General features: G+C 42.8%; 1 protein-coding gene across 10 annotated transcripts in view; it reads left to right on the top strand.

The window, feature by feature from the left end:
* The window catches only part of adgrg6 (adhesion G protein-coupled receptor G6), a 78,246-nt gene that overhangs the window by 24,818 nt on the left and 29,395 nt on the right, over positions 1-24,033 (top strand). For 2 of the 10 annotated variants that reach the window (XM_047573490.1, XM_047573494.1), the window contains exons 3-13: positions 2,487-2,834; positions 4,250-4,389; positions 4,707-4,992; positions 6,038-6,211; positions 7,553-7,600; positions 15,464-15,529; positions 20,412-20,474; positions 21,313-21,441; positions 21,753-21,842; positions 22,508-22,576; positions 23,862-23,948. In XM_047573490.1, the coding sequence (XP_047429446.1) occupies positions 2,487-2,834; positions 4,250-4,389; positions 4,707-4,992; positions 6,038-6,211; positions 7,553-7,600; positions 15,464-15,529; positions 20,412-20,474; positions 21,313-21,441; positions 21,753-21,842; positions 22,508-22,576; positions 23,862-23,948 (1,500 nt within the window). The remainder of the gene's footprint in view (positions 1-2,486; positions 2,835-4,249; positions 4,390-4,706; positions 4,993-6,037; positions 6,212-7,552; positions 7,601-15,463; positions 15,530-20,411; positions 20,475-21,312; positions 21,442-21,752; positions 21,843-22,507; positions 22,577-23,861; positions 23,949-24,033) is intronic. The other 8 variants (XM_047573495.1, XM_047573491.1, XM_047573492.1 and 5 more) reach the window with 8 other exon arrangements.

Here is a 24,033-nt window from a genome sequence, read left to right as displayed (position 1 = left end):
TTGGGATATCTGGTCCATATCAAGTCCACACTGCATCAGTTGTGATCCTCCATTGTCAGTCTGATACCGTGAAGCACAGCACTAAATCTGTAAAGTCGTCTTTTAATTGAATTTATTCTCCGTGTTTCCTGCTTCTGCATCGGAGCGTCAGTTCTGCTGAAGGTTCACAGCTTCCAGAGGCACGCTGGAGATGAGAGGATCAGGAGAAACTTGAGACGCAGCAGCTTCCAGGCTTTTTGTAGAGGGGATGAATTGTGTAGCTTTCAAACACACAAAGCTACTTACTCTACAAGCTGAATGAAATCAGTGAATCAGGAAAGATGGAGGGTAAGAGAAGAGAAGCCTACACTCCCCGAGAGAGAGGGAACACTACTCCAAGTGTGTGTGTGATCTAGTTTTTATCGGGTTGTGGGGCCCAAACTCTTGTGTAATGCTAACATTGTAGGGCCACGTTGTCCTTTTGGGGCCCATTATTCTGGGCCACACAGCTTCTGAGGGATAAACCTTGCCAACTTGGTTTTAGGGCAAGGGTTAGTGTTAGGGTTACGGCTTAGGGAATACATTATGTCTTTGCAAAGATAGAAACCCAGGTTTGTGTGTGTGTGTGTGTGTGTGTGTGTGTGTGTGTCCGTGTGTGCTGGGAAACGAGGGATGTCGGTATGCGAATGGAGAAGCTGCTTCTACTTTTCCATTAGTGGGGGACAAAAAGAATCCAGTGCTTTTTGATGTTACATCCAAATGTTCCTGAAATTTCATGCTGAACAACTTTAATGGGAGCTAACGGTTCAGCGGAGTCTCTTACACAGACGCACTGAGCACACTCAGAAGGACTGGAAATGGGCTTGACGATAGATTAGCAGCTTGTTTGCTGTGAATACATTTGTATGTGTGTGTGTGCGTGCGTGAAAATGTGTGCTCCGCTCTCTGCACAGGAAGCTTCTTGTTTGCACGTCTATTGGAATTGGAAACAGTCGCCACCATTAAATCACTCGTAGAACATTCTTAGCTTTTAGAACATTTAGCCCCTCAGTGCAAATTAAAGGTGCAGATTTTATATAGAATGCAACACAGAAAACGACCACCTGAGAGGAAATAACGCTTAATACCAGCAGGTGGCAGTAGTCTGCACACATCATTTAAAAGAGTGAACAGGAAGCGCTACTGTTAGCTGGGAGACATGGAGACTAGGAACAGCTACTATCAAGTGTCCAGGTTAGGGTCCAGGTGGGAACACTGATCTGGTGTCAGTCCACTTTGTGGAGGTGGTCCTGGACCCATGTGACCTCCTTCCGTTGGTTAGTGTGAACCCACAATGAGTCCTGGGTCCCATTAAGACCACCTACTCACCAGGACTGGGCTGTGGAAGATTAGTTCACTGTTGGTGAAAAGCAAAGTACTTGACTGGCTTCTTTCTAGACATAATGAATATGAAGCAAGATGTTAGTGAAAAATGTGCCTCCACTCGGCTTTTCTTCTGTGAGTAACACAGACGCGCACGCACACACAGGCTGGTGTTTGTGACGTTTCCAGTACGTCGGCTGTGGTTTTGGCTGCGCTGGAGCCGAGTCTGCGATCAACGGAGGCCATTGTTGCCTAGAGCGAGAGAGGGAAACCATTCTTTCCACTTTCCATTTCAGCTCTTGTCTGTTATTATTTTGTGTGTGTGTGTGTGTGTGTGTGTGTGTGTGTGTGTGTGTGTGTGTGTGAGGGAAGGCTCCTCTTTCCAGCTGTTGTTCAAAATGATGAAGGCTGGCATGTTTCACGTTTCAAGTGAAAAATCATGAGCAGCATTTTGTGACAAACCAACGTTTCATGGGTTCTGAGTTTGACAGGGCTGCATGTTAGAGAACATGGAAACTACTGTAAATATAATGAAGCAACGTGAACCTCTGCTGTACAAGATTATTCAGAAGACATCAAGTACATTTTATGTTTCTCTCTTCTAAAACTAAAAGATCTGACTGCCTTCCTCAAAACGGTGACTTCTTTCCACGGATTCCTCTGCATGAGCATGGTGTTTTTGTGAATCCTTACCTTTATGGATGCTGGAGCTAGGTGTGGTTATGCTGGACTTGACCAATCAATCGGTTCTGAGTTGAGAGATTGATTGACTGATACCTCTCTGTTGCTGCTGAACCTTGAGCTTGTCTCTTGTCTCGTCCCTTTGTTTTTATCTGATTCCTGGAGTGTGCTAAGATAACTCCCAAACTTCTACTACTCGTCTTCTCTGGTATTGTCCTCTTTGGTTTGCCCCCTGAGTCATAAACGTCCTCGTAACCCTCTTGAAAACCTTCCCCGTCCTTGTCTCTTGGATACAGACTCCGCTGTGTTTGTCCTCAAAAACTGATCTCTAATTGCTGCTGTAATTGCTCCCCTGCCTGTATTCTTTTGTCTCGTCCACTCATGTCAACTCGAATCTCTGTCGTTCTTAACAACTTCAGTGGAGGATGTCACATTCTGAACGTTGATGAATTTATCACCTCCAGTACTGGGATGCAGCTCCACCAACTGTTACCTTGTGCTAACGGAGGCCCAGGGGGAAATCACGTCGCCCTGCTACCCCCAGAAATACCCCAATTCACAGACCTGCAAGTGGATCATGCAGGCTCCCGCTGGCTTCATCATCCAGCTCTCCTTCCTGGACTTTGATCTGGAGGAGGCGCAGGGCTGCATCTACGACAAGGTGGTGGTGAACACGGGGAACACTGACGTTAAGTTCTGTGGTCTGACGGCCAACGGGCTCACGCTGAACTCTACGGGGAACGTGATGGAGCTGTCCTTTACTTCTGACTTCAGCGTGCAGAAGAGAGGGTTCAGTGTTAGCTTCCGACACGGTAGGTTCAGGACGACAGTGGGGTCTTCACATGTAGGTTTGTTAATGAGGAAGTGACATTACCAGCTCATTTAAATTTGGTTTGATCCTGTTCTGTAACATCTCAGGCCCTGTTTAGACCTTGAATTAATATCCATCCTGATCAGTCCAAGTGTGAACCCTGGTCTGATCTCAGTCCACATGTGGAGGTGGTCTGATCCAACGGTAGATGCAGAGATCCATTCAAGACAGCAGCTTCTACAATATTTCAGCGCCCACATGCTGCTGCTGCTTTGTGATACTAGGTGTGAACACAGGAACTGAAGTGGTCTAAGTGAATATAGATGAATTATTTTTTACCGATGAGGACTTCTCGCCTTCATATCCTGCAGCTTGTATTGTAATTAAGTCAGTTTTATTTCTCTAACCCTATGTTGTAAATCACAAATTTGCTTCAAGGGGGTTTACAGTCTTTACATGATGCTGAGTGACTCCTCCTGTCCTTCGAACATGGACTCAGATAAATAAGACCAAATTACAGATTGTAACATGAAGCTTATGATCCAGGACGGTGTTAAACAACTTCCAGGTGCAGCCGAGAAGCGGATGTCGTGTCTAGGTCTATAATTTAAACGTCAGGCCTCTCCCTGAGTGTCAAAGCTTTAGTGAGGAGGAACCCAGCAGGACATTTGTAAGGATCTGAAGTCTGTGAGTGAGGCCAGTTTGTGTGTTTCTTCCACTCGTTGGTTCTAAAATAAAAATCTTTTCAGTTCAAAGCAGAAGTTTGTGCATCAGATGTCGAAAGAACCAGTGTCACTGAGTCTGAGGCATCATTCTGCCAAAGGAAAGACTCGTCTGGGGGTTGTGTTTATGTTTGAGCTTTCATGCTGTGATTGCTGTGTATTACTATGTGGGATTTTTTTTTTCCACCCGGTCTGTTAGTAGCAAAGAAAACAAAAAAAAAAACAACAAAATAAACTTTGTGATGTAAGTTTCAAAAATACGAACCGTCTGGGTGATGTGAGTCACACCTTACTTTGAACAATGAGCTTCATCTGCTAGCAGCTAAAATAATGATTAACAGATTTAAAAGTTTCAGTCTTGTAATATTTGTGTTTTCACTCCTCTTTCCATTCTTTTTATCATTCCTTCATCCCCATGACATCCTTGCATCTTTCTTTTTATTTCCTGTTTCTGTTGTTTTCATCTCTTATTTCTTGACTATTCTTTGTTCCAATGTTTCCACATTTCCGACATCATTATTTCTTCTCTTTTTCATCCTTCCATTTTTTCTCTGTTCCTGCTTAACATTCTTCCTTTCCATATTTTTGGCCAATACATTTGTTCCGTCTTCTCTTGCATCATTTTCTTTCTTCCTTCCTCCTTTCCTTCCTGTCACCTCTTCCCCTCTGCTCTTCGTCCATGTCTCCGTCCTAGTTGCCGTGGCGCTGAGGAACCAGAAGGTCAGAGTGAAGAACGGTAACGGCCAGATCACCGAGGTCTCCAACTCCGTTTCCATACCGTCGCTCAGCGAGTTCACTCTGTGCTTTGAGGTGGAGCGCAGCAGCCAGAAACAGGTTCTGGTTTATTTCATTTATCCATATATACAAATATATTTAGTATATACAACTCACAACTTAATGGAGGGGATTCAGAATTCTTTAAGTTTAAGTTTTAAATTTTGTGTCTGATCCAAAAGTGTCACATGTATATGAATGGGACTGGATTTTGCATATGACATTACTCTTATGTCCAGCACATTCATAAAAATAAAAATAAAAAAACTCCACCATCAGTGTTTAAAAACATAAATTCCTAGATTTAATTCATTGATGGGACGTCTTCTTGTGGTGTTTTGCCTTCGGCTCATTAAGTTCTCGTTGTACCCGAGCAGACAGAATGGTTATTCACCTACTACGACAGCAACAACAGCAACAACGTGGGCCTGCGTTTAGGCTCCGATTCGACCGGGATGAAGATAATAATTGACACCGTGCAGTGCTCCGTCAGCTCTGTCATCAGTTCCAGTGACATCACTTCCTCCATGAAGCCTTTCTGCGTCCTCTGGACGTCATCAAACGGACTAGTGTCCTTTTATTTCAACGGGAGATACAGGGCTCAGACCTGCTCCTCCTCTAGTGGGCACTCCGTTCCTGCTGGTGGAGTCTTCCAGTTGGGAGGTACGTTTTTTCTACGTTTTAAATCATTGATGTGCGATGCAGTTTCTCAGCTGGGAGCTAAGAGCTGTTTTGGTCTTTTCCAGGTTAAAAGGTTGAGTTTGAAAAGTTAAATGAATCATTCTTGAGTTTTTTAACATGTTAATAACACACAACTCATGAAAACAAGTTATTTTCAATGCAGACCGGTGATATGAAGCTACAAACCGACACTAGCCGTGTGACAAGCTTGATGCTTCAACATGAGCTGGTTCTAATGACAGAGTCAAGCTCAGTGAAAACATTAGAGCCAAGTACTTGAACACCACTGACTTAGACACAACAACAACTAGGCTATCTGTGCTCGGCTGTTTTGTAATGTTGATGCTCGTAGTTTAGAGCAACAGAAGCTACAACTTGCCTGCGTTGCCTGCAGCATTGTCGTCGAGTTGCTGTAGGAGTCTCAGTAATTGAGACAACACATCAAACCCATGTGTTGTCAGAGTGTTGGAGACAGAGTGTTTCATCTTTTGGTTTGGAAGATTTTCTGCTTCCAGAAAGACAAGTCATACATTAAGAATTTACCTCCAGCTGTCACCGTTAAAGACAGGCTGTCAGTGAAGGGAGGACTTTAGTGATCCGTGGGGAAAACTGCGCTAGCTAGCAGCTTCTTCCACACTATGAGGGACAAAAGGTACAAGTCACTTGTTTGTTGAGTGTAAATATGACCCAAAAAGTTGCAGGCAGCTCAACTTTCATGTCAAGCATCTCGTCCGATACGTAGCAGCAAGTACCGGATGTCAGCTTGAAATTTCTCATTGAAAGTGTGTTGTACCAAATGTGGTATAAACGCATCTTTAATCTGCAAACATCTGGTAATATGGTCATCAAATGAAGTATTGGATACTTTAGTTGACCTGATAGTGGCAGATGATTGGAAGATCACAAGAGTTATTCAAATTCATTTTGATTGGCACTTGAATGGCTGAACCAAATCAACGGACGCAGAGACAGATTTCCCCCAGAACAGATCTATTAACAGACTGTGCACATGATTCATTGTGTTCAGGTGAGGACAGCTTCGTCGGGAACATGTACAACCTCCGGCTGTGGAATTACGAAATGACGCCGGATCAGCTCGAAACCTTGACCTGTGACAAGGTGGGGAACGTCATCGACTGGGACAACAGTCACTGGAGCATCCCGTCCACACTGGCCCAGACCGACACCAGTCTCAGCTGCAGTGAGTACAAGAAAATCTGACCTCAGAGCAGCGACACACGATGAGGATGCAGGGGAACCACGGAGGATAATTAGTTTGGGAACTTTAACAGTTCTTCAAGTGTTAAGTGAGTTAGTAATTGTATCGGTCGAATACAGCAAAGAATCTGCATGTTTCATCACTCTGACATTGAGTTTATTCCCAATGAAATATCATGTTTATAGTAACAACATACATTTGCATAAAGCAGCCAATGTTCACAAGAGGAACAAGAAATATCCTTCCTTTTAACGAGTCAACAAAAAGGCATGATTCATTTGCAGTGACTACATGAATCATGCAATTAATCGTGATTAAATATCTGTTCACAGCTCCAGCGCACATATACGTGTACAGGACATTTAGCTCAGAGCCACAGAAAGAACAGAGACACCAGCAAGAACTTAGAAACAGAAACATTTTCTGGTTAAATATCCCACGTTCACACACTCATATACAATACACAGCCTGTATTTTATCATGCAGCAGCTCAGCGTTTCAGTCTGTTTGCTCTCAGGGTGGAAAATTACAACCAGACTTCAGCTAAAATCTGGTACGTTCAGACTGCTGCCGGTAAGTTAATCAAGTCCAGCCACCGACTCCTACTCCGTTCTATAAACCCAGTTGGCCGGTGAGATGCACTGAGAGCTGCTGCACACAAACATCTGCTACTGTATGGCACCAAGAAGACGTAATCTGCACATAAATCGCTTGTTTATTAAAGATTTTTTATAGTATTTATTAGTAGAGTAGCATCTAAATGCATTAGGCACACACACACGCACGCACACAAATACACTCTGGCCCGAACCTCAGTGTGTCCTCAGAGGAGCAGCTTTGAGTTAAAGCGCTGTAAATGAGCGTGTAGCCGCAGGAGGTTAGCCACAGCGGTTTCAGTGAAAACCCTGCCAACACTCTGCCCACTTTGTGTGTCTGTGTGTGCGTGCATGCTTGCATGCCTCCGAGACTTGGAGCGGTTTTGAAGAAATGCATGATTCTGCACTAAGCTCGGCAAGTTCAGCTTTTCTATCTCCACGTGAAATCTGCTGCGAACGAGAGGCCGGCGTTAGAGACCAGCGCATGAGCGGATCCTCTGCTGCCAGTCTGGTTTTCACAGCACTTTAAGAGTTTATCAAAAGTCATGAAATGTGGAAACTGCTGACGTCTCTGTCTAATTCCTGGCCCTTCAGCTAATTGACTGTTTGACATGTCGCTTGTTTATCTGTCGTCGTGTCTGATTAACTTTTTCTAAAATTGCAAGTTTTGTTTTTTGGTTTGTTTGTTGTTTGACTGACTTCCACTAATCTGTCCTTCTCTTCACAGTCTGCTACCCTCATTGCATTCACTTAACTACTGCTGCGCCAACTAGTGGTGAGTGCTGCTAACACCCTGCTAATGTACCTGTTCCCTGCTAACCAACTAGAGAAAGTGTGAATCAGTTTTGCTTTTGCTAACAGCTTTGATGCGTGAAGGGGAAAATTCAATCATACATTTGTTTAAGGTAAAAAACAAGAAAAACGTTAAAGCAAAGTGTTTCTTCTGTGTGATTCAGTGTAAAAGCCGTCGTGTTACACTGTGGTTTAGTTACATCAATATTAGATGGTTGAAAATACCCTCTGGCAGCCATGTTAGAGGGGAACTCTTGGCCAGAAATGGACATTTAGGAGTAGTTGTGTACTTATTGTGTGCAGGGCGCTCGGTGGTGGCGACTGTTACAGCAGCTCAGAGAACAAAAATGTCAAAAACAGAAAAACAAAATGATTAATGAAACCTTCCATTTCCTTATGAAATAACAACTAAAGACAGATTCATCTAATATAATATATAACAAAATAATAATAAAATCATTCTATATACACCAAGAATGATAAAATGAGTGAATCCAAAAAGAAAACGAACTGACATGGCTGTGAAATGAAATGGAAGCCTTCAGTCATGTTCCAGTCATTCACAAATCTTTTGCATCACAGTTTTATGAACTTATTCATAATTCTGGTGAGTTTCAGTCTGTTGGGATCTCGTAAAGATCGGCTGGACCAATCAGAGGCTCCATGTGGGGATGTGGTGTCGTTAATTTCTTACTAAATGAGAAGATGGTGCAAACCGTAAAATATTAAAGTAAAAGTAGCAACATGTCGTATCTAAAAGAATGTCCATTATATGTGAGGCACCGTTCTTAACCAAAGGACTGTTTTACAGCAGAGGCTTGTAGAAGAGGAGCTTATTTAGTTGTTTTGTTGCGGACTGAAGAGACTGATCTGTGAGTGTTTTATCATTTTTGGATATGAAATCTATTTGAGGATTTCATCACTAGTCACATTTAAGAAGGAAGTGAAGCAAATGAAGCAGAAATGGTTTGAATACGAATCCTGAAAACTGATAAGTGATTCTCTGGTTCCTCGTTTTCATTATAGTGAACTAAGTACTGTGATTAACAGAGTATTTCAGCTGGATAAATTAAACATTTAAAAGCTCATCAACCTCCATCGCTGGAACAGTTTCACCAGCACCGTTTTATCGTTTGATGAATAGAAGAATGAATGTTGCCTGTGCAGTAAATAAACCACAGAATAAATAAGACGACAGGAGCTTCGCTGGTTCCTGGAGGGAAACAGGAGACAAACAAACAGAGGATGAGTTTGAACCTGGTTCTGACTCCTCAAGACTCAAACTACTGTCTCCAGGTTTCATCTTGTGCAAAGAAAACAGTTTGATCCAGGTGAGATAGTGGAAATGATCCAGGACGACGACGGCAGGAGGCTTTAACTCAGGAGGTCCAGAGTCTTAGTGAACACTCAAATCAAGTTGATTCATTTTTATTATTTTCTCAGTTTGTCACTTTTAACCCTCTGAAGCCCTACATATGAAATAACTGCCAATGCAGTTATGTTGGAAATCCATAAGCCCTGAGGACCTTTGCTTTGTATCATATCTGAGACTATTTTCCACAATTCTCTCTGAATTCCTTCTCTGAATTGGTAGATATATATTCTATGGATTATTGTGTCATTTAATTGTGAAATGAAAGTGAAAATTGAAGATGAGGAAAGACAATATATATAATATATATATATAAAAAATCTAGTAATAAGGAACGAATGAATCCATATTCAAAGATGACACTTGAATCTTTTGAATAATCAGTTAAATTAAATGAGAGAAGGTGACACTGTGTCGGGCGTAAATTCCTGCTGTATCATATTTAACCCAGAACGTTTTCACATTGTTTTTCTCATGTGTGAAGAAATTAAAGGTCACTTCAACACAGTAAATATTCATATTGAAATATCAGTTAATATACATTATTCTCACCTTTTTCAAAATTTGCAAACATTTTCCATGAAGGTGGCCATTTTGGAATCAGCTGCCAAAAGTTGGTGACTGCAGAGCGTGGATACATCCACCAGGGGGCAGGTGACGGGCGTCTAATCGTGTAAAGCAGATTTTTTGCGAGTGTTTTTATTGTTGTGTGGGTGGAGCACAGGACTCAGGAGGTCGTGATATGAATCTTTGGTGTTGGAGGTTTTAGCCTCATCCATCTGTTTTCTAGGTCACATTTATTTAACACATTACATAATCAGGGACTGTTGTTGTAGCCAGCTCGAAACCAACAACAACCAGTTGGGGACTCCAGGAAGGATTAGATCAGAGCCGACAGGTACGGCCCCATCTCACCACTGCCATGTTTTGACGGGCAATTTTACAGCAACAAGAGCCACAAACACCGACATTTTCCGTCCTTCTATAACGGAGCTTTTATAGCTGCTGCTGCTGCTGGCCGCCTCACTATTGTTTTCCTCTCTCATGGCTTTGAGGTCTGCTTCCATTTCTGTGTTTAATAGAGTACAGTCGTGTTCTCATGTGCTGCTTGGCCAAAGACCTGGAGACGCATTTTAAAAAAGGGCCTTTTCTGAACTAGAACCAGCTAAAACCAACATCAGCGCTGCAGTAAATCCTCTTCTAGGAACGTTACGCTGCTCCACTTCTTCCACTTTGTGCTCATGAAGGAGGCTTCATTTCATTTCACCAACTATTGTTTCTGTCGTTTCGTACGTCCTACATATGTCAATACGTTTCCATCCCGATCAGAGATGAGCTGTTACCATGGAGACCGAATTGAATGACGTGGTCAGATGCATAAAATCACTGTAGAGGAGCATCACATCTACTGGAAATAGAACTGAGGAAAAAGGAGGAGGAGGAGGAGGTGGTGAAGTATGTCCATGGTTGTTTTCCTATCTAGCTCCATGTTTCCGTCGCTCCTGGAAACTCCTTGTCTGATGCTGGTTTATTAGGAGATGATCAGTAAAAGTTACCACCACCTCATCCTCCACTCCTCATCCATCAAGAGCTTCATTCCGGTTATCAGAAGAAGAACTGGAGACCATGGAAACCATGCGTTAATATCACAATGAGCAAATTATGCAAATTTTCATAAATTCTCATGCGAGTGGAATCTGAAGCATGCATGTAATAAAGAATTGTTCCCTACGGAGGGCAGTAACACGCCCTCTAGTGTCTAAACCACACTGTCCACCTAATTTAGCTCCTGGTGCTCCAATAAAAAGAGCAGGAAACGAGCACATGACAGGTATCAGGGCTGAACACAGACTGATAAACACCAGGAACCTGAAGTGGTCTTAATGAATTGTAGCCTGAAAACAAATGAGCAGCAAGTTTATCTCGGTCCTGTCTGCTGGTTCTCAATGTAGATATGAACTAAGTCATAAACTGAGCAGCTGTACTGCAAAGAGTATCAGCTCCAGGTACATTTAAAACAGATATTTAAAGAAAAAAAAACAGGCGGTTAGTTAGGTGGTTATGCCTTAATTTTACAAGTCATGCACTGAATTGCGATTAAAGATTTGATTGTCTTGCCCTAATATATACAGCCTCCAGGCTCTTGTGCTCCTCAGAGAGGTGTGTTGGATTTTGTTTACCTTGAAAATGTTTCCTTTTTTTATGAGGCTACCAAAGACCTCTGGACCACCTGAAGCTGTTTTTATGACCGTCTTTGGTCTCTAATGAGGCTGCTGTCGACGGAGGCCATCGCCAGCTGTGTGCCTGTGCTCATACATATACTGCTCCTTAGGTGAACTGTGCGCTGTGCTTCTGTACGTGTCAATGCAAGGTTGCCAAGTGTGTGTGCACTGCAGGTCGTCTTTCATCTCTTATTGAAGCCAGAGGGGAAAATTGACACAAACACAGAAGCACTAATGTTCTGATTCAGGAAGTGGTTTTGTTAGATAATGAAAGGAGAGATTTCTCTGCTCTAAATGTGCCCTGTGGAGATTTACTTGTTTTTAAGTAGTAAACAAACAAAAACTAATTTCTGTTTCTATTCATGAGGGCCAAAACAGAAACATGGCTCCGTACCACTATTAGTGGTCACATTCGCCACAGGGCAGCATGAATTCATCCACGACCTCGCCAGACCACAAACAGAGAACACAAATCATTGCCAGCTCTGAGATGTTTTTCCCCAGTAAATTCCAGCCAGGCACTCAGTGTTAATCCCAGAAAATGGAAAAGCTATAATGAACTGAATATTGGTTAACATGCCGCAGTGTTATTGCAAGTGTCAACTGTTAGTTTATGTAAGAATGCTGCAGAATATTACAGTAACCGCATTCACAAAGCCTAAATGCACGCCGGCGGCTTCTCACGCTGTGGATAATCAATGTGTTTTCTCTCCAGTGGCCGTGACTTATGGTCCTACTGCTGAGTCATTGCATTAATTACGGTTAATGAGCTACTGTCGCTGCAGCAACGCCCTGGCAAAGACATGCACAGGAGGCACGCACACTTTTATTTACCCTGAAAGGTGATTTTTAGATTTTAGTTTTGACACAGCATCACTCGGGATTGTTGTTAATGTGCATGTGCATTCAAAACAACGACAGTGATTTTCTGAATCAATTCAATATCATTTCACTTTAAGATATTTCATTTTGGGGAAAAAAATAATAACTTCAAGCTAAAACTCGCTTGAAGCTCCTCGCTGGTTCCAGAGGCTTTTCTGGTGTCTCCTCCATCTTCTCCCTCTAGTGTCTCATCTCTCATGTGTCTTTGCTTTTGTGCAGCTCCTCTCTATTGTCATACTTTGTAAAGCCAATCAGCTTTCGGTCCTGACGGTGCTCTCATCGTCTCTCACTGACTAGTCTTGTTGTCTTGTGAGACTGCTGCAACATTTCTAAAGATGTTATGAATCAGTGTCAGATCTTTTCAATTCAGAATCAAATGTGCTTCTCTCCGTACGTCTCCCACCTTATCTTCACATCAGTGGTGATTCCAGCTCATCGAGGACTCGGCAGACCTGCAGCTCAGCTCCAGGCTGTGTTCACTGTCAATAGTTCATTGAGGGGAGGAGGAGGTTGAGGCGTAGGGAGAAGGTCTGGTCCAGTCTGGAGACGTCAGCAGCAGTCTGTGGACCCTAGTGTTGCCTTCTTGTCTTGATTAGTTGTGTTTAGCCTGATTGATAGTTGTGTGTCTTTCTACTAACTCCAGACCCTGCGCCATAACCTGACATGCACCTCCCTAGAAATGTAACTCTGCAACATGGTTGCACACACTGTCACGGCTATGATTGGTCCCAGATGAGTTTCCTGGTTTGCGTGGCTCAGCTGTCCAACAAGCACAGAGACTTTGTTTATTCTCCTACAAACCACCTACTCCAACGTCTTCTCTCTGTTCTGAGCTGCAGTGATTTCAGGGAAAGTATCTGTTTCTCCACAGCTGTTGAACCTAAAATGGGAGTTCCCTAAACCAAGCTTCAGTTTCTCCAGACAGAACCCTTCATCATGCACTGGGGTGGTTTTTGGCTGAGCAGCCGGGATTAAACAAAGGTCACGGTTCTAGGTAGGTTTGTTCCTCCAGGTTGAGACTGACAGTTTGATGCAGCGTCAGCAGTGAAGCAGCTGTTAGAGCTGAGCTGGAAGGCATCACTTCCAGGTGATCTACTGTATGTTCTAGCCCTCAACTAAGGTCACGGGCTTTTGGTGAAGACACAAAGATTTTGCTCCAACGCTGAAGGTCTTTTGGACCTTCTCAGTTCCAGCTCTTCCAAAGTTCTAGCCAATCTTCCAATCCAGCCAGTCCACACCAAGCTTTTCATCAAGCTGTCGAGCTGAATGAAAATTGTAGTGTAAAATATCAGAGTAGATTTATGTTGGTCACCTCTGTACTAGTATGAAAAAGAAAGATCAAGTGTTTGTCTTCTCATTGTTGGACTTAAATAGTGAAGAGAAAAAAAACAGGAAGAAAAGAGAAAGTATCAAGTGAGCGATTTAAGGACGAGATGAGGAGGAGGCGAGGACAAGAGGATGAGAAGTGGCAGAAAGTGATGAAAATGTGGAATGAGGAAACTATGACGAAATAATAAGAGATGATGAAGTGAAGCGTAAAAAGTAACAGGAGAAAAAAGGAGGATGAAGGACAAGAGAGAGGGGTCGATCATGACTGGGCACAATCCTTAGCCCTCCGCGCCTCTTTTCAGCCACGATTACCAAATTCCAGCTTTCCCTTTCACTGCGATGCCTGCGATGATTTGCTGACATCTCAAACACATTCCTCTCCAACAAAGTCTCTGCTCTCTCTGGCGGCCCGTCCTCCCACTCCCTCCGAGGGCTCTGAATATTCAGTGTGTGTGTGGGCCGGAGCCGGCCTCGGGATTACATTTCAATCGGCCAAAGTACTCGAGGAGCGCTTGATTTTTGGCTGCTGTAAGCACACGGTTGGTTAGACAGACTGTCCCTGAAATAAAACTTCTGTGGTTTGATTTCTGCGAGCAGCCAATCTGTGTCTCGCCATGAACCACAGTATCTGATTGATTGAAAATCTATGAGAGTGTGGGAAACTTTTGTTGTTCAAGCCGCAGCGTTTTGAGAAAAAGATGATTGTGTTACTAGACTGAAAGGATATCCAGGGCTCTTCCAACCACGTATCCAGTGTATCCTGGGAGGGGCTACAGCTTTGATCAGAACTCAAGTATAAATATCAAGCTTGTTTTACATCTCAACGACACTTTAATTGATTGTTTGTGTTTCCATGTAAATGCACTTGGAGTCAACTTTGAATTACTGACCCTATCACAATGTACCAAGAAATGGACGGATCCAAATGCAAGACTTTAATGAAACTGAAAAGGTTACAAAAAGACGTTCAAAAAAACTAGAGTCCAACAACACAAGTAATCCAAAACAGAAATTTATCAAGGAAAAAGGTAAGCCCAGGTAAATGAATGACAGTCTGCAGTGCAGCAGGTAGGTAGAACCACAGTCAGGGAAGGCAGGACTTACGAACGAGAGGTTGAGGTTTGGTAGATTTTCGTTCGCTCAGGTTTGGATTGACCAACTGATGCAGCTGTTGGTGCTGAGATAGAAGGCATCTCTTTCAGTTTATTAGTTGATCGATGTTCCAAGCCTCAGCTTAAAGTCAAGGGCTCGGCAGAGGTAGAAACACTGAAACGCTGCTGCTCTTTTGTCTCAGGGTGAGCTGGGCTCAGCACAAATCAGAGTTATATATCTTCATGTATCTGATCTGGAGAAAGTGTGGGCTTATTCCAGGAGGAGCTGGATGACAGGCAGGTATCTGAACAGATGACTGGACAAAAGACAAGGGAAAAGACGGCTATAAATATACACGAGGGCTGATGGATCAGCGAGACGCAGTTTGAGACCAATGAGGGCGGCGCAAACAATCACACAGGTGGCCAAACACAAAGGAAAGAACCTATGGAAAGACAACGATACAAGAATGTTTTCAGAGGGAAGCAGGAGGAACATACATGAGTAAAAGTCCATGGCTGAAACTGAACTGAAACTCATAGCAAAAAAATCCAAATTCAAAAAATGGAACAAAAGAAAGACTAACAGATACATCCGTTATTAAAATGGCTGCATCGACATCTCTAGGCTACTGGCTGGTTACTGGGTGACCAAGGAAATGAGGAAACTGTCTAAGTAATGGTGTCGAACCAACTGTTTTGTTCCCAAGTGACCATTAGGAGAATGTGACAGTGGGATTTTATCTTTAAAGTCGTAATGTAATATCTTTTGTTTAAGATTTCTGAGTCTTTTCCTAAAAAAAAAGTCGTCATCGGGCTGAATCTTGATCAGTCTGATGACTTCTTTTTCCTTTTTCCACATCCTCCCTCTACCAGCATTTAGCACTGATCCATTCACTAATGTTACTACAGTCATTTGAACTCATGAACCTTTCTGTCTCCTGCAACAGGCGTCTCCCCACCAAGCAACACACCACTCACTACCACCTGTGACCCACCTGGGACGGGCTGCCCAGGTAGGAAAAGTCAACACGCCTCCACTGTGAACGCCTTGTCTCTGAAAATAGACGCACCTCCCTGTATTTGCTTCCTCTGTTTGTTGTACAGACTTAGCGTCCGGGGGAAAGGTTTCATTCTTATTTCACCTCCTGCAACAAATTAGATTTACCCTTTTTGAAAATGATGAAGAAAACTCTGCTGGTTTGGTTTGAAGGTTGAGAGGCGATTAGACTCTAAAACTCAGCCTTGGGAATGACGCGTGACTTATTGTAAGTGTTACATTCAAACCTGGCTACGAGTTTATTTCATGTCTCTGACATCATGAAGACCTAACTGGTAATGAGCATCAACAACCCAGGCTGCAACCAGACTTCAGTAACGAGCTAAGTGAGGGTGAAATGATGAATCGACATAACACAAGAAAACACAAGAAGAAAAATGTTGTTTTATATTTGTTACGCATATATGATGAAGTAGACAACACACCTCTGAACTCCTTTGTTCCCAACATGGACCATTGCTGCAGATCACTTTCTTGCAGTGGATTATATTGCTAATGGCTAATGATGCTTTGAGTCGGACTATTAATCATCACAATAACTGAACCCCAGCAAATATTTTCAGACTAATGGTGCGCAGCATTACCCTGATGTAACTGAATGTATTTTAATCTGAAAATCACCACATCAGTATTCACTGGGAACGGGAAGCTGGCAGAAACCCACTGCTTATGTTTATAATTCACTGGCGGTGCCGTCAGTCCTGCACTCTGTCTTGAAATATCCCTTTGTTCCTGGCACTGTTGTGTAAGGAACTAAAGTCAGCAGAAATGTGTGAGGATGAAATTGATAAGAAAACAGATGACAGATTGTTCAGAGGAAACATTTCAGCTCACTTGTTTACCAGTGTTCATGAACCATGCTGATGTCTCCATAGATGAGATATGAAGTTTGTGCGTTTCTGTCATGTGCATTGTGCTGCGTTTGAACCCTGCCAGAGTTTACACCATGAATTATCCACTGAGCTACACAGGAGATGGAATAACTGAGCTGCTGCCAAGAACGATGTATGTAACCGAGCCTTTTCTCCATGACCACATATATATTTAACACCGATAAACCCAGTGGGAATCAAACTCTCAACCTTGGCTGCATCAGATCTTTTCACATCTCATTCAGCTTCACAGAACGATGCTTTTCGCTGTCAGTCTCCGATCTTGAGAAATCTTCAAAGTCCCCGGTTCTCTGAACTCCCCTAAAGCTGCCTAACCCCCAAAATGGATTCTGGACATCATGTCAGGAGAAACTCTGTAACCCCGACCAGGCTTGGCTTTGGCTTTGGATCCTCTGTGTTCCCAAAAGCCCTGAACATATTCTCGCCTTTGAACTCCCCAAATACTGTCAAACTGCCGAGAACTAGTAAAAAGATGGAAGGACTCGATCAGAGAAGGAAAAGGGCAAGAGAGACTGAGGATTAAACTGACAGGAATTAAGATGAGAGATATGACAGTGGGAAGACAAAATGGAAATGGGAAAATATAGGATGGATAGGATATAGGATATCAGGAAAATGGAGAAAGTAAGATAGAACGATTAAGACAAAGAAGGAAAAGTGCTCTGCTGAGAATGGAAATTGATCAGCGTTGGTTTGTTCTACAAAAGACGCCCTCTGAGGTCACCTTAGGCTGTCAGTACCTGGTGTGAGCGTTTTGAATTATTTATCACATGTTCTGTGGACTTCATTATTAACTGACTGGAAATGTGTCTCTCCAGTCACTACAGTTCCATATCTGTTAGCTGAAACATTTCCACTGTCAGGGACCAAACAGTCAAAGACAAACAGGCACTAGTTTACTTTTCAAATGAATGGCTTTTATTTTTCCCATACTACTAAATAATCCACAAAGTCCAGAGATAAACTGGGCCCCTAAAAGAAAAGAATGAAACAGAAGTAGAGTAAAAACTGAGGCTGAAACGGAGCAATATTGCAACTCAACTAATTGATGTAGGCTGACATTCCTTCGGTATTTCAAGTTTGCTTTTAAAAGCAGAAGCGAAAAACTAGAAAAACAACTGTTATTTGACTTTGTTTTAATTTAGTAAAAAGGAAATAAAGATAGAAAACTTTCTTTTATTCTGTAGTCTAAAGCTAATCATGAAAGTGAAAGACTCCTCTGAGATGAACACTGGTCCAGGTCTCTTTGGTACAGGACGTATTCTCCTCTGAGGTGGACACTGGTCCAGGTCTCTGGTCTCTGTCTTCTTCTTCACATACAAAAACATCTAGTTTCATATGAATCTAATAAACCACTGGTTTTCCTTCTCCTTCTGGTTTCATGGAATAAAGGACCAAAGGTACATTTACTGGTTTAGCGTTCATCACTCTTTATGTAAACCAAACTCAAAAATGACCAGGAAGTGCACAGACTCATCCCAACACAAACACAAAGGGGAATCGAGATACAGGACAACCGCTTACTTTTAAAACACTATTCCCAACATGTTTTGGAAAGATGGAAACTCCTGACGGAAGAAAAACTTATTAGTGTGATTTATTTAAACTTAAAAGAGAAAAACAATGTAATGTGCTAGAATATCGTGTAGAGTCAGATGTCCCAATAAACCGGTTCCCAAACAAAACAAATTGTAGTTCAGTCTATTAAACTAATCCTCAACTTGAATGTTTAATTAAATGACTTAAACTGCAAATAAACTTATAAATATATGTGCGAGGGCGTGAAACCACTAAGCTCTGATGCTGTGTTCATTTTAGGGAGGCATGGATGCATGTTACGTGGGTAAAGGGTTTTAGTTAAGAAGCAACTCTTTTATATATATTTATATACATATATATTATCTGATGCAACAGTCTAAGAATGGCACACGGTCTCCCGTATAGTGATCGGAGTTAATCTGATGACATGATACTCTATACGGCTGTTACACTTTCTCGGTTCAGTTGTCTGAGAAAGTGTAAAAATCCAATAAGTATTCACTCCGTGTCTCTCGCTCTCATCAGAATAATGTGGACCAGAATCTCCTTAGGCTTCTCTGTTAATGACACTTTCCTTAAATGACCCGAGTGAGTCTGGGGAGGTGAATGCAGGACCCACAGAGGCTGAGCTACACCGAGGTGCTGCTCATTTCCAACTGGAATTCTGTCAATGCGCAAATCGTAGCCTGAGGAAAAAACGGACTTCGGCCAATCAGCTTCTGTCCAGCAGGTCACATGACTCGTGGCTGACCAGTTGGCCTCAGTGAAGACGAACAGTAGCTGAGGGCCAGCTGATAACGTGACCCAGCTCCACCCCTGAAATGTCAGTTCTCACACTATGTGCAGCTACCGGCTCCTCAGAGGGACATTTTTCTAAAGGTCAGTTTTTGTGGGATTGTACTCATGAGACAAAAAAGTGCAGAGCCAATTAAACTTGCAGCTTGTGTTGCAGAACATAAAGGACTGCGATGGCCCATGCGGGTCAGTAGGGCCATGGGAGAGCACTGATGTGGTAAAACGTTTAATCCTGCGGCTGGACTGCTCAGTGGACAGCAGTGCCGGCTGGAGAGGAGCACGCATGGAGCTGGCAGGAGCTCAATGACCAGAGAAAAGGCTTGTGTTCAGGTGGAAACATGCAGGAAAAATCAGTTCATGCAAATGATTGCGTTTAAGATCTCCCACCTAAGACGAGGCAGGAAGTGACAGTCTGTCGCTGTGTTTAAACTGTGAAAGGGCTTATTTTACCTCAGTCATCAAGGTCTTCCAGATCTAACCAAGTTGGGGCTCAACTAAACAAATAATTCATAAATGAAGATAGAGTCGGTTATGTGAAGCACGGGACCTGAAGCTTGTGCTGGATTTCTGTTTCCATGTCCTAATGTGGAATCAGTTGGTCTTTAGTGCTGCTCTCCTGCCTGCAAATTTGCACACTCATGTATGTTGTACTTGGCAGTCGACTTTTTCCTCCATTCATGGCGCTCCGTGTGTTCACGCCCCGCTCAGAACTGAAGACACGTTTTGTGTGGGTGACTGCCTTTGTCTCAGCAGGAGACAGGCCCAGTTCAGACCTGCCACTAACATGGGTCCTGGTCAGTTTATCTCATCTGTCTTTAAATTCCTGTGTTCACTCCTGGTATTAATTAAAACGTGTCTCTATATGCGTCCCCAGCCAGCGCTGAGATCTGATCTCAGTCTGTGTGTAAATGAGCAGCAGCGCCACCATGTGGTCAGTAGAATATTATATCAGCTGCTGTCTCTGATGGATCTCTACCTACCACTGGACCAGAACCAGGAACACATGGTTGGAGACTTGGAGACATGATCCAGATTTAGGAACCAGATGGAAAGACTCTCACATCTCGTTAAATTCTAATTTATTTTAGAGACAAAGACTCAGATTAGACCTGAACCCTGGAGGCGTCCTAACACACTGTTGTACATTGTGAATGATGTCGACATTGCTTATCCGAGAGTGTGAGTAGAGAACTCCGGAATCCAGCGTTCCCAGGCCAGTCCTGATATATATAGTCCCGCCGGGGTCTAATCCCAGCTGGCCAAGCAAAGGGTAAACCCAGAGGGAGGGGGGAGGCCCAGGAGGCATCCTCACCCCTTCATCCTTCTAGACTTGTTTTTTTTTTTTTTTTGTCTTCTATTTGAGGAAATGAAATTAAAATGATGTTCATTGTCTTGAAAAAGTGGTTGTTGCTCAGCTCCAGCTCATATCTAAGTCTGCGGTCTGAGTCTGTCTTTAGAGATGAATCCGGGTCTGATACTTGACCCACAGCGTTTCCACCATAGGCTCCTTCCTCGTTCTAGACATTCGTTGACTTGCAAGCATCGCAACCATTCATCACTCTCTGCATCTTTCTCTCTCTCTGTGTCTCATCGCCTTGTCACTTCCACCAGCTGCTTCCACCTCATCCACTGACTCCACTAACACCACCCATGCTAATACTGCCAGCACCCACGGTAAGCGACCCTCGCCCTTGTCCCCCTGATAATATATCTTCTTGCTTTCCATCTGTAGCTTCTCATGCCTCATTTCCACAGGATTTCACCTACTCTCCATCCACGTTCCCTCCAGTGGGACTTTTGTTTTTTGGATCAGCCTCTTTTTCACTCCTCTTCCTGTAGTTTCTCCACCTTCTTCATTACCTTTTCTAAATGCTCGTTTATTTTGCTCACTTAGATGGTTTTCATGGTTTTTGTTGCTGACTTCTATCAGAAAAACACTTTCCCTAGTAAAAGTCACCACCCTCTGAAGGTGCTGTGTTTGACCTTTTTAAGAACCCATCAGAAGTTGCTCGGAGCTGTTTTAGTTTTCAGGCGCCTTCAGAGTAACACCTTCATTATGAATTAGTTCCTTCTCTTTCTGCTCGTCTATCTCAGCTTATTCTGCTCTGAATAACTGGTCCAGATGAATTTGTTTGACTCAGGAGGGCTGAGCATAGATAAATATTATCTATCACTGCTGCCTTTAAAGAATGACTTCATCAAACCTTTTTATTAGTTAATTAACCTTTGTGTGGTTGTGAACGGTCTTAGTGGAGCAGGAATATTCCCAGGAATTTATGAAAGTCAACAGTAATAGGAACATTTTGTTCTAACAATGGGCAGTTAAGTTCTCCATTCAGACTTCAAATATGAAGCTCTAGGGTTTGATCGATAACACGTTGTTAAAGTTCATGCATGTTCAAGGTCTGAAGCCTGAAAAGACCTTGAGGTGCATCTGATCTGCAGTCGTCAGCATTAAAACAGTTTTGTGGTCCTTCTTGTTCTGCTGCATCCTTTGATTTGTCATCTCCAGTCCTCCCTTCCATCACCCCATCTCCATCTACCATCCCTACCACTAGCATGCCTCTAAACCCATCCATCAGTACCACCATCACCATCACCAGCAGCAGCAGCAGCAGCACAGCCAGCACCACCTCCTCTGGTAAGGCTTTAGCTGCTTTGCTGCTTTTGTGTTTGCCTCAACTAAACTTTCCATGCAAGTAAATAACAATTACTGGAGGTTTACCCCCTGAATTCTATTTTATTTAGGCTTCAAATGCCTTTTATTACGGAACTTCTCATTGACTCAAAACTTTTAACCAAACTCAAGGCTTTTGGGAAGCTTTGTGCACTTAAAAGTTTTTCTTGATCATTTTTTTTTTTGAAACCTTTTTAACCGAGCAGGCTGGTCCCATTAACGCCGTGTGCTTGTGTGATTTGTGTTACTGACATGCTGCTTGTTGTGCTAATCAGCTATGCCAACTGACACCCCCACCATCGCCACCACCACTGCTGCCTCTGCTTCTCCTGCTAACGTTCCTTCATCCGGCAGCACAGCTCATGGTAAGGTAGCTCTGGTATCTGAATACACTGCTGCTATAATGGACAATAACATCTGATCATTTAGTCATTTTAACAAAGATAACACCAAATGTAATCAGTGAGCGCCTGTGGCACTAGTTTTAGCGGCGTGTTCTGCACCGTTGACTCTAGTCGAACTTCTGTCGGCGGCTTTTCAGGTCACACTGAAGACTATTCTCATTTTTTCATCTTCATCTCATCCGTACGTTCAAATTAAAAGACATTTAAAGATCTTGTATGCTCTGTGAGTTGCTAATAAGCGCTGACTGTCAGTATATGATTTGTTCCTCCTTGCACCACTTCGTGAACTCCTTGATGCTGACTGGTGGTTCAGGCCTTGAACACTTTCGTAGGTGCTCTGAGCCAGTCATCTGGACTCTTAAACTCTCGGGTCTGTAAAGGTAGGCACACATCAAGCCAGTGGTCAGCCTTTTTCAGAGTTGCCCCCCCATAGCAGTTCTGGTGTACATCACCACCGGACCTCTACACCTGATCCATCAGTCCGATCTGATTCAGGAGGTTACGTGAAGCACATTTATTCTCTATGACGTGATAAGAACCATGTAGTCACAGAATGTTGCACATTTCCCCTCCAACATGAGTCTTTAAGCAAATTTGTAATCTGTGATTGTTTACTCCCCCTGTAGCCCAACAGACAACCAGCAGCTCATCACCTGCTGCCACTAACCCTGCAGCTACTAACCCCACAGTGCATGGTAAGAGCAACACTCCCGCTTCATAAAACACCGGTCTGACTGCATGCACTCTCAGTCTGACTTCTGTTAACGCTGCCATGTACACAGGCCATGGGGCTCTGCTTTAGTGGATTTAATCCTGCAGCTGCAATGAATCCAAACAGCAGGAGTAATAAAGGTGGGGGAACTAAATGCATTTAATTTCCCTGACTTGGTGGAAGGATTGCAGCTACAGCTTTTAGTATAAACACTAATCAGAAATTTAAAGCTGTAAGAAGAAATAATTGTAGAATGTTTTCTTGGTTTAATGAACCAATTACATTTGGATTTGTGGTTAATATCACATTAAAACTTTGAGCTGGGACTGGAGGTAATTATACACTACCAGTCAAAAGACATTTTCTCACTGAATTGACTGAGAGGCTGTGTCCAGACTTTTCAACAGTTTAACATATTGTGACACATTTACCTGTAATATTTTAGGTTATAGGTGCCAGAAAAAGGTAATAAATTCTCAGATTTTTGTTAATTTGCAGTTTTTGATTCCATTTCTGTTGATCAAACATTTAATTATAGTCATCTGTCATCTGTCACTATCAGTGTCATTTGACATTTATCCAAATTATTAGCGCTCTCTGGAACATGCTGTGCCTCTTTTCACTACTTTCTCTGCATAATGTTGCCTTCAAATGGAGTTTATGAGCTTTGTGAGAAGCTCCTTCATCTGTCAGGAACAGATAGGATCAGAAAACTTGTGGAGCTGTTAAGATTTAAGGAAATGAAAAGCTAGCGAGCTAATGAGCAGCTAATTAACTGCAGTAAATGTAGGTGAAAATCAATATTTCCCCCTGAAGACGTCATCAATCATGATGTCATGAATACTACAAGAGGGCGCTGTTCACATGGGCTTTTCTCAGGAACACAGGAAAATAAAATCCCATTTGAAAGCAGGGCAATACATGTAATGCTACAACTTGCACTCTTCCTAGCTTCCTGGCCCCCAGCTAACTAGCTAACTTTTGTCATGGACACAGGAAAACATAATACACTTTTTTGTGTAGTTACATAAATAATGGGTGTTTGATTCTTTCTCTGGTTTCTGCTAACAACCTGTAGACAAATAGTGATTGATTTCAATAAAATAACACATTAACTTAACCCCATGACAGTCCTGCACGGCCGCATTCACATCCTCTTCCTCCTCTTTGGCTCATCTTATTCTGTTCATTCGCTTCCTCCTCCTCCTCCTCCTCCTCCTCCTCCTTCTCCTCCTTCTTTTTCTGTCCCCTTTCATCTCCACTGACAGTTCCAGGAACAACTTCCCTGCCACCGTTCATACCTACTAACCAAGTGTCAGCAGCTAACATAGCTGTTCCTGCTGCTCCCCCTTGGGGTAAGAAACACCTACTGGTCCAACAAAGGTCTTTATATTAGTCCTTTTCTCAACATTCTTTCTGCATAATTTTTTTTTTGTTCAA

The sequence above is a fragment of the Mugil cephalus genome, chromosome 21, assembly GCF_022458985.1.
Source record: "Mugil cephalus isolate CIBA_MC_2020 chromosome 21, CIBA_Mcephalus_1.1, whole genome shotgun sequence".
Lineage (NCBI taxonomy): Eukaryota > Metazoa > Chordata > Actinopteri > Mugiliformes > Mugilidae > Mugil > Mugil cephalus.
This window is presented reverse-complemented; position numbering and strand designations above follow the sequence as displayed.